This window comes from Hordeum vulgare, chromosome 3H, assembly GCF_904849725.1.
Source record: "Hordeum vulgare subsp. vulgare chromosome 3H, MorexV3_pseudomolecules_assembly, whole genome shotgun sequence".
NCBI lineage: Eukaryota > Viridiplantae > Streptophyta > Magnoliopsida > Poales > Poaceae > Hordeum > Hordeum vulgare.
The window spans coordinates 518,828,469-518,838,575 of record NC_058520.1 but is presented as its reverse complement, the minus strand read 5'-3'; the positions used below and the strand labels follow the sequence as shown (position 1 = coordinate 518,838,575).

Sequence of the window (10,107 nt, the reverse complement as noted above, 5' to 3'; positions counted from 1 at the left end):
GCACAAACCGAAAGAGCAGAATACTCGTTTCAACACCTTGTAATCTGGTATAATCTCCAACCTCATGTGTTGTATGTTAACATATGTGTCGGGATTCCTCTCCTTCAATATGTCAAGGAGACAGACAACATTATCATATGAGTCAAAGAACGTCCCAAACCTTTCCGCCATAGCCTTCTGCATAGCCCTCCAAGCCTTCCCATATGGAATGTCATAATTTCATCTGACCTTATCTGCTTTCTGGATATGTTTTGCTTCCATATCTTTCTTCTCAACTATCTTAGTATACATGAGTTGCGCTATGAGAGTTGAACTCAGATTTGGATGCCGAACCAACAGATTTTTCCTCACACAATTATGTGGGACCACATTGGTGACAACCCAGTGGATGTTATACTTCGGCATGTGCCCGTGCACCTTCGCAGGACAACCTGTTTCAACACAATTCACCATATATTTTGTTGGAGTCGATATATGTGTCCGGAAAACCCTCTGAGTAAACATAGCCCACCTTATCACCGCATACTTCAATTTTTTCTTTGTGTCAAACATAGCCCCGATCTGGACTTGGTTCAGATTATATTGCCATGGAGTCTCATGGCCATCGTTGACAGTGATGCCATCGGGTATGTCCTTATCCCATCCACAAGGAATCGGTACCTCCACTTCATCCTCGGAATTTTCAGAATCCAGATCCTCCGGAAACCCATCCTCGTTCTCTTCCTCTATCACCCTCTGCATTTCATCGCCTTCCTCATCCCCATCAGCAACACCAGAGCCAGCTAATAGTATCGACTGAATGCTCTGCTGCCCAGTCTCATTGTGTGGCACATAATATGACTCTTTCTCGGCTTGGCTAGCATCCATATCCGGTGGTTGTGACCCGGATACATGACTACCCAGCCCTGGTTCATACCCCGCGTTGACTTGTATGAAATTCTCCTCCTTCGCCACTGGTTGCACTAGGACATATGGGTGGATTCTTCGGTCTCTGGAACGACTTAACAGGGACAACCAATGTTGGCTCTATCTATCGGCATCAACTTCCACTTGACATTTTTACAGGATTTGGTCCACAATGCATGAATACTGACGGAACAGGCTTCAGGATCCAACCCAAAACTAGTAATCAACCGGTGCTTCAACTGCCTAATGTCGAGTCTGTCTGGGTCTGAAAATGTCAACATACCTTTTTTAAACTCGCTAAGATCAACCCCCAACTCATTATACAGAACATTACCAGGGCCGTAATAAACAGTTAAATTTACAGATTCAGACATTTTCACATGTCAGACATTGCGAGCTTGTCATTATTCGCAACGAACAAATTTATACAAAAATAAACCTATGTACACTAAATAAACCAACACTAAAAAGAACTACAGTAAAAAAATGGGTATACCTTCCACGCGTGTGTCCCCTTCTTCTTCCTCTCTACCTTCTTCTTCCTCTGCACCACACCACCTCCTCACCTCACCATCCACAACTCTACCACCCCACCATGGCTCCTCCAAACGAACAAAAAACTACCGCATCGCACAAAATGAGACCGTAGGCCGGTGGAGACGGGTAGGATCTATTGATTCCGTGGATTGAATAGGAAATGGGTGGAGGATGGAGGAGATCGGAGGGGGGCAAAATGAGGGAAGAAAAACGAGAGAGAGAGAAGAGGAACAAACAAATGAGGAGGAAGATGAAGGAAGATGGGGGTCGACAGGGGCTATCCAGGGGCTCTTCGGCCTCCTGGAGGCCGACGGCCCCTCTTCGGCCAACCCTAGGCCGACAGGTGTCTTTTCGACCACCTGCAGGCCGACAGGCCCCCATCGGCCACCCAGAGGCCGACAGGTCCCCCATCGGCCAGCCACAGGCTGACGGGGTGCTATTTTTGACATTTTTAAAAACGCATACATGTTTTTCGAATTTATTATAAATTTCGTACTAGTTTTTAAAAAATCAAGGGAGTACATATCATGTCATTCATCATGATACATATTTTCATATTGCATATATATTTGGTATTATGGATATAGATAATTTTCTATAGAATTTTTCATGAATACGCAAAGAATGTGTATGTTTTCATTGATAGAAAGAAGAGTTATGCAACATGGGATTACATACACTCACTAAACCATGTGACCCAGTGAGCGCAGAGCAAACACAGGGGGGTTGCTCATCCCTGACACAACATAAGATATAGCTCTCTCGAAAAATATTCTTGATCCCGATGGCACCGGCCTTAGCCCAAAGCCACGCTTCGTTGTTGATGGTTGTGGAGAGATGGGAGACCGATGATAATCGTCGAAGATGCAACCGTTCCGTTGCTTCTAAACTCACCAAATGATGAGTATGATGAGGTAGGCCAACCCTTTTAGTGAGTGCGGGTGCAATATTGCAAGACGTAGCCCACCAGGTTTGGAAATTCGTATTGCCCCTGGACATGTTAGCAGTGGATGTAGCCCATCCAAGAATCTCGTGCCAGTCATATCGATAGAATGAGCAGCCCACTAACAAGTGTTTCATCGTTTTATCTTGTTGATCGCAAAAGACATAGGTGGGTTTGTGTGGGAGGAGGGTGTGGGGGATAAAGTTTGAATTTTAAAAAGACCCACACATATAGAATTATTTCATAAGTCAAAATTTACAAACATTAATCAAGTCTGTAGGAAAAAAAATCAATATTGAGATACCATAAACATATAATGTGATACATCACGAGACATATTTCATATTGTATGTATATATTTGGTATTGTAGATATAAATTATTTTCTATACAAATTTGATCAGATTTGAGTTTTTACAAATTTTGTATAGACTACATTATAGAACAGAGGAAGTATGATGGTTTACGAAATTGCGGTATTTGTTGATGCTGAACACATAAATGATTTAAACCATGGTTTTTGAATAAACCATGTTACTTTTCAAAAAACAACAACAGGGCTACTGAACATAGCCTAAATTTTGAAAGTACTCTTACATTACATTAAAAATGTACAGTGTATGATATAGGTGCAGGAAATTAAAAGAAAGCATGTGTGGAGCATTCCGAAATAGCATACCGAGTGTGATGGTAATCTGGGTCAGCAAAGATGCATACATCTTGCTGACAATAAACAAGACCTCTTGAATTCCGGAGCGAAGCTACTCCCTCCGTCACGGTTTAAAAGACACGTTTGAAAAATCTCTGAAACTAAGGTAGTCACCGAAACCAAGGTAGTCACCGATTGGTTGTGAGATGTTGCGTGAACAGCAAATTAAAAGGACGCATGCATTCCCTCCGTTCCTAAATATAACTCTTTTAAGTCATTTCACTATGTGTCTACATACGAAGCAAAATGATTGAATGTGCACTCTAAAATATGTCTATATACATCCCTATGTAGTCCGCTAGTAAAATCTCTACAAAGAATTATATTCAGAAACGAAGGAAGTACTAGTATTAATTAATAAAAGTAATTGCTTTTGCGTCTTAAACCTGGTCTATTTTAAAAACGCTTACACGGTAACACATCGGTCTTAAGGGAAACAAAGGAGAGTAAAACAAAGCCGGCAAAGCTACAGCATTAATGAACTAAAATACGAGAACAGAGCACGCAAAAACAGAGGAGAGTCCTCTCTGGAAAGTATAGTACGTAGTCCTCTGATGAGCAGCCCATTCCACCCTCTGATCTACATCGAGCAATCTAAGCTAGCTACGCGCCGTAGTGCTGATGGCACACAGCCACATCTCAACCCTCTGCTTGACAATCCATGGAAAACTGAAAACCACGCTCACTGGGCGACATCGCCGTCCTCACCGCTGCTACCTCCGGACGCCTGGTCGGACTCGTCGTGCTCGCCGTCACTTGATGTGAGATGCGCGAGCCAGCAATTGCCGTGGACGTGGCCGCTGACGCAGACGTAGTACTCGAGCCGGCCCTCGTCAGAGCCCATCCGGCGGGACGCGCCGCGCGGCACGAGGTTCGCGGCGACCATGTTCCAGACGCGCGCGCCGCAGTAGGGGCAGCGCACGCTCGGGTCGAGCGCCGCCCGGCGGCCCAGCAGGCAGGCCCTCGTCCGCGACCGCATGAACCACCGGAACACCCCGCGGTAGGCGCCGAGCTCGTCGTCCGCGCCGGGCACCGCGTGCTCGCACGGGTCGGACACGTACAGCAGGTCGCTCCTGCAGCGCCGCGACAGGAAGCTCCGCCCGGAGGTCTTGGAGAAGCGCGACACCCGCGTGAGGTGCCCCGGCACCGGCACCGGCACGGCCTTCCCCGCGGCGCCGCAGCAGAAGGAGAGCAGCTTCGCCAGCGCCGGCCACCCGCCGCCAATGCGCCCCGGAGGCGGCGGGGCCGCGCCCGCTCCGGCCCCTGCCCCCGCGGCCGCCGTGAGGGACGCCACCATCCGCGGCGCGCGCGAGATGCAGAGCTCCCGCCAGAGCACGCGCTCCGCGACGGCGCGGAGCCGCCGGCTGACGCTCGCCGCCGTGCACACCGCCTGCGGGTCCCAGTTGATGGAGCGGAACACCAGCAACAGCACCTGCTCGTCCAGGATCCCTGCGTTGACGCCGCTGTAGCGCGGGGACCCAATGCCGCCGTCGCCGTCCCGGTAGCTCGCGCTGCCAATGCCACCCGTCCCGCCGCCACCGCTCCACGCGCCGCGGAACTGCCGCGTGTTCCGCGCGCCCTCGCTCATCGATCGCACGCGTCGCTCCGCTCCTGTGCCTTGCGCTGCGCGTAGGATATGGCCAACTTGACCTCAAAACGGCAGTACTACCACTATGCTGGTGAGTAGCCAGTGTGCGTGTGCGAGGACGGAGATGACAGACGGCGGCGGGGCTCTCCTCTCTATATAGACGCGCGGCGGGCGCTCTCGTGCTCCCGGGAAGGGGTGGTGTCGGGGCAGGATCGGACCGGCCGTGTCGTGTCGCCGTGACACGGCTGCCCGTTGGACAATTGGGCCACTGACGCTTCGAGACCGAGTAACAATCTCTTGCTGGCCTCGCTAGCTACATTGCGAAAGGCGAAAGTCATCTTGTCAAGAAACTTTCACCTCCTCCCAAAGATACGCCACAGTAAAATAAGCTCGAGCTACATCACGGAGTTGCATCAACTCGTCCTCGTGCATTAGAGTAATCTCGTGCATCGATCAGGACCACCGACCGCCTGCCCAAACTCGGGTACTGTTCGGCACTACCTGACGATCCTCTCGCCCTGACGACCAGCCCCGTTGCCATTTCCATACGTGTCCGTCAATATATTAGGGCCTGTCCGTATCAAAAGGCCCGGATCCTTCACGCACGCTGCTGCGAGACAAGCGAGCGCACTACTTAATCCGTCGCTGCACTTCCTGATCCACCTACGCCGGCTCTCCAGGAGCACACGTGTTGCCCTGCAGCGCATCCATCACCGAGAAGACGCCTCGCCGGCCGGCGCGTGGCCGTGGCGGTGGCGGGCATCCAGGCGCAGCCGACCTCTCTTGCGAGCGCCTCGTGCGCGGCGTGCGCTTTTATCGTTCTTTTTCCGGCGATAACCGCGGGCGCTTTTCCGGCGCGTCAGCCGTCAGGTGCCCTGCGCCGGGATCGACACGTAGACATCCGGATCAGCGCCAGGTGCGCCGGGAAAGGTTCAGCGGGCGCGTGGGGTGGGATATTTCTGACTGGGTACGTGTCGCGGCGCCGTTGGGTGGAGTACACGCGTCGGGTCCCGTGGGGATTCCTGTACGGGAATCACGTACGTGGCCACCTCGTGCGGGGACGCTTGGTCCTTGACCGGCGCTACAAAAGTGCTCTAGGCTCGGGCAGTCGCCTACGTGGTCAGTTCCTTTGCACTTTTAGCTAAGCGCGCACGTTGTACCGAGTGCGCAAGAGCATGGTTAATATCCCTCCGTTCCTAAATATAAGTCTTTTAAGCGATTTCACTAAGGAACTACATACGAAGCAAAATAGTGAATCTACACTCTAAAATATATCCATATACATCCGTATGTAGTCCTCTAGTGAAATCTTTAAAAAGACTTATATTATGAAACGGAGGGAGTAATACGGAGTAGTAAGAAAATTGCCTGTGTGTTGCAACGGTAGAAAAAAAAATACAACATGCCTTTAACCAGCAAACCACGAGAACCACTATGAAAAGGTGCACATCTAGGTCATCATAAATATTCTTGCTAAACCTCGTGTCAGTCATTTGAATAATTAGAAAAAGTATGCTACATGACCTCCTATATTACTGTTCAAAACCTAAATAATGAATTTTATATATGCCCATGCTTGTACAACACAAAAGGTAAACTTGATTATATGTGGTTAAATAATTAGCCAATATATGCCGTGCTTTAAAAATATAAGGACATAAATGACAATTTTATGTATCAAAAAATTGCTGGCACGGCCCAAGTGGGAGGTGGCGGCCTAAGGCGACGCGGTCAACGCCAGGGCGGCGGTGGGTCGATCTGGATCCGATCCAGGGCGCGATGGGGCGGAGGCGCTCGGCGAGCACGCGGCTGCGGCGTCCGGAGGGATTGGCAGGCGAGGCGCGCGACAGGGGCGGCTGCCGGCGCGAGGCGGCGGCGCAAGGAGAGGCAGGGAGCGTGGGGAGGCGCAGGAGGCAGGGGGGCACGAGGGGGCGGCGCAAGGAGAGGCAGGGAGCGCGGGGCGGCGCAGGAGGCAGGGCGGCGCGGCTGCTCGCGGGGGCGGCGCTTCGGATCTGGGCGGAGCTCCGGAGGAGGCAAGGCTAGGGGCGACGGCTTCGGCAGCTCGTCGGCGGCAGGACCCGGCGTGGAGCGAGGCGACGACCGACGGGAGGAGTGGGGCGGCGGCGCGATGAGCAGATCAGGGGCTCGGGAAGAGTCGGTGGCTGCCTGCTGCCTTGGCCCGCCTCGATGCAGTTTTTTTTTGAAAAAACGAAACATTTTTTCCACTTAATGAAGGACCGCGGATTGATTACGAAAAAAGGGGACGTTTTTGCAAAACTGCCACGACGAACGACCAGAAACTGTATTTTCTTTATTATTAGGAAGAGATAGACAGATGTTGGATATAAACCATTATCATGTTATTTATAACTTATTTTATAACCAATATGTATAATAGTAAAGCAAGTACAATAGAGTTGAATCACCTGGGTATAAAAATAAGCTAGTGTATTGTTGTTTAGTTGGAGAAAAAAAAGGTAAGCGGGTTCATAGGAAATCTCCAATAGTTTGTATGTACTTCCTATGTCCGGTTATAAATGTACATCTAGCATATAAAATTTTCCTAGAAATTATACATCTACACTTTAATAAATGCAATTGCCTCCTCGTAATCACTCCCTCCACTCTATCCTCCAATCTCATTCTTCTCCCCTGCATCCTTCCCCAATCCTCATTCTTTTCCTTAGCGGAGAGCGGGAATGCATCCCGTACTGCCCTTCCTTAGGCTTCAGACGAGGCCACGGAGGTGATATATCACTAGGCTCCTCCGGACACGGGGGACGAGGTGGTGATGGCCGAGGTTCATACGTCGACCATCAAAGACCGAGAGGTCCCGACTGAGGTTCATGCCTCGGTCACCGAAACCCATGAGGTTGATCCCCTCCCGACGAGTGGAGAGGGGACCGCGATTCGTCCGAGCATCCTCCGGAGACAATTCCAGGGTTCTTCGATCCTCCGGCATCTTCAGTGTTGCCTCTGGTGCCTTCTGTGACAAAGTGGGCTACGGCCGAGTGACCTGCGATGATGGAGGAGGCTTTATCCGGCTCATCAATTGTCGATGAACATCACATCCTTATGGGTGCGATTCTACAAAGCATTCATGTAGTGCCCCAAGTGTAAAGCTTTCCCTTTTGTAACCTTCCGTGTGGGACCAACTTGACATTGTTATCTGAGAGGTCCTTTTGCATGTATGATTTCATGTGTCCCTTATTTTTTTTCTTCCTTGCATGCATGCATACCATATTGTGACATATCATGCCATGTGTCCTTGTGTTGCATTGAGTTCTTGTGATTCCATGTGGTGCCTTGTGTTGTTGTGCATGTGATGCATAGCTTGTGTAGGGTGATGCATGTGATAGCATATGCTAGGTTTCAAAACCATCTTCACCCCCTCTTTATCTCAAGCCCATAATTTACTTCTCCCTTCCTTGTTTTAAAAATGTCCATGTTTTGGGTATATTTTGTGGTGGTTGTGTAGTTACGAAGTTGCTGGTTTGAATACTTTGTTGAGAGGTGCAAATATACACAAAACAGAGGATCAAATTCTGTTTTGCAAATATTTAGTTGCTCTAAAAATTCCTTTGTCATTTTATTCTATTAGGTCATAAGTCCTTATGGCCAGGAATATGTTTGCTTTATTTTTAGCTTCTTCAGATTTTCCTAGGGTTTTATTCCTTCTCTGTTTGTTTAAAAAAAATGAAGAAACACCAGCAGGTTTTTCCCTCCTTCGCTATCAGGCGCCAGATGGGCCCCTTCTCCCTCTCGAGGCCCATCCTCTCCTCTCGTGCGTGCGGTAGCCCAGCGCACCCTTTCTTCTCTCTTCTGACGCCATTCCCTCCCCGCACGTACTTTCCGTCAGGAAGCAGAGAGAGTGCACGAACGTCGTGAGGGCACCAACGTCGAGGTCCCCTCTTTATATACGTGAGCGTTTGTGCCTCCCTAAAGCTAGGGTTCCCTCTTATTCCTCAGCCGCCGCCGCCACCTCTTTCCTTTCCCCATCTCTCCTCCCTCTTCCTGGTAAGCTCTCTGTAGATTAGGAGCAGAGAGAGAGAGAGCAGCCCCGCCGCCGTCTACCCCGCCGTCTCCGTCGAGCAGCGCCGGCGGTCATGTCCAGGGGCACGGGGGTGGTGCCCGCGCCCCATTTTTGTCCTCGGTGAGGTCGAGGGGCTTCCTCACTGTTGACCAGGAGCACGCCGTTGCCGTGGACTCGGTGCTCCTTCGGTTCTGCATCAGGGACTCGTTCGGCGTCGAATCTTCTTCCTCTCCATCGCCCTCTCCTCCGATCGGTTCCCCTACTTCCTTCCCCAAGGTGAGGAGCATCACCCCTTCCTTCTTCCTCCTTCCCTCGGCCCGGATCTGCTGTAGTGCACGTCGAGCTTCGCTGTTCGTAGTAGATCGGCACTAGGTAGGTGTTCGTGGTGCAGTAGCTGGGTAGACGCAGTTCTTGTGATGCGGTAGATGGATGCTCCTGATAGTTGTGTCGTGGCTCAGGCTGTATGTACTCCTTGCAGCGCAGCGGGCATAGCGTAGATCCCTTGCCGTGGCGCAGCAGCAGCAGCAGCAGGCCTGTCCGGCGACCTCCCTGTCGCTGGCAGCCTCTGTAGGCAGAGCAGGACGTCCTGTTTGTTTACCTCGGTTGTGCTTCGCCCTTTGTCAAGCTCCTATGTAGTAGCGCAGTGGTGTGTGTGTCGGTGCACTCCCCCCTTTTTTGCATATATTTCGACAGTGCCTTGCGCAGCAAAGCAGGGTTTCTTGCTATGTATCCCTGTTCTGTCAAAGACTGATCCTTAGCAGAGTGGTAGTGGTGTTGTTGTTTAACAGAGGGGTGCAGGGTTCGAATTCTCTTCCCCCCCCATTTTATTTTTGGCAGTGTGTTTCTTCCATGTGCTGTTCCTAGGCATGTATATGTACTGTGTGCACTAGGTAGAGTGGAGGCATTATTTTTGTTGCTATCATCAGTTTGTGGTTCCTGTTTCTTTTGCACCAAGTCACATAACTTGAGGTTGTGCTTGTGGATTCATGTGCATGTCTAGGGGAGTGTTGCATGCAAGTGTGTGTTTTACTTGTGAGTTTTACTTGTGTGCCTTGCTAGGCTAGAGCATGTGGGTGCTAGTCATCCTCATGGTGGTGGCCTTGTGCAAGTTTGTGTGTGTGTGTGAAGGGTTCCCTCCCTCTCCACATATCATGTGGTGTGTGTGTATGTGGGTATGTGTGTGACCATATGTGTGTCTCACCCATGTCATGACAAGATATGACTTGGGGAGCACATAGGCAAGATATCATTTTTGTGTAGAAGTATTTACGTGAGATATGTGAGTGGTGCCATCTCTTTTAGTTATGTAGGTGTTTATCTTTGTTGTGCTAGTCTCATGTGATGGTGTGGTGATGTGCCAATGCACATAGTCATGAGGACTACCTCTCATGT

At 50.3% G+C, this 10,107-nt stretch overlaps 1 protein-coding gene across 1 annotated transcript; it reads right to left on the bottom strand.

Annotated features, from left to right (window-relative positions):
* Window positions 1-3,419: 3,419 nt before the first annotated feature.
* LOC123440384 (EID1-like F-box protein 3) lies at window positions 3,420-5,148 on the bottom strand. Its single transcript, XM_045116955.1, has one exon. It carries the CDS (start codon window positions 4,680-4,682, stop codon window positions 3,777-3,779), a length of 906 nt encoding a protein of 301 aa, XP_044972890.1. The 5' UTR covers window positions 4,683-5,148; the 3' UTR covers window positions 3,420-3,776.
* Window positions 5,149-10,107: the final 4,959 nt, after the last annotated feature.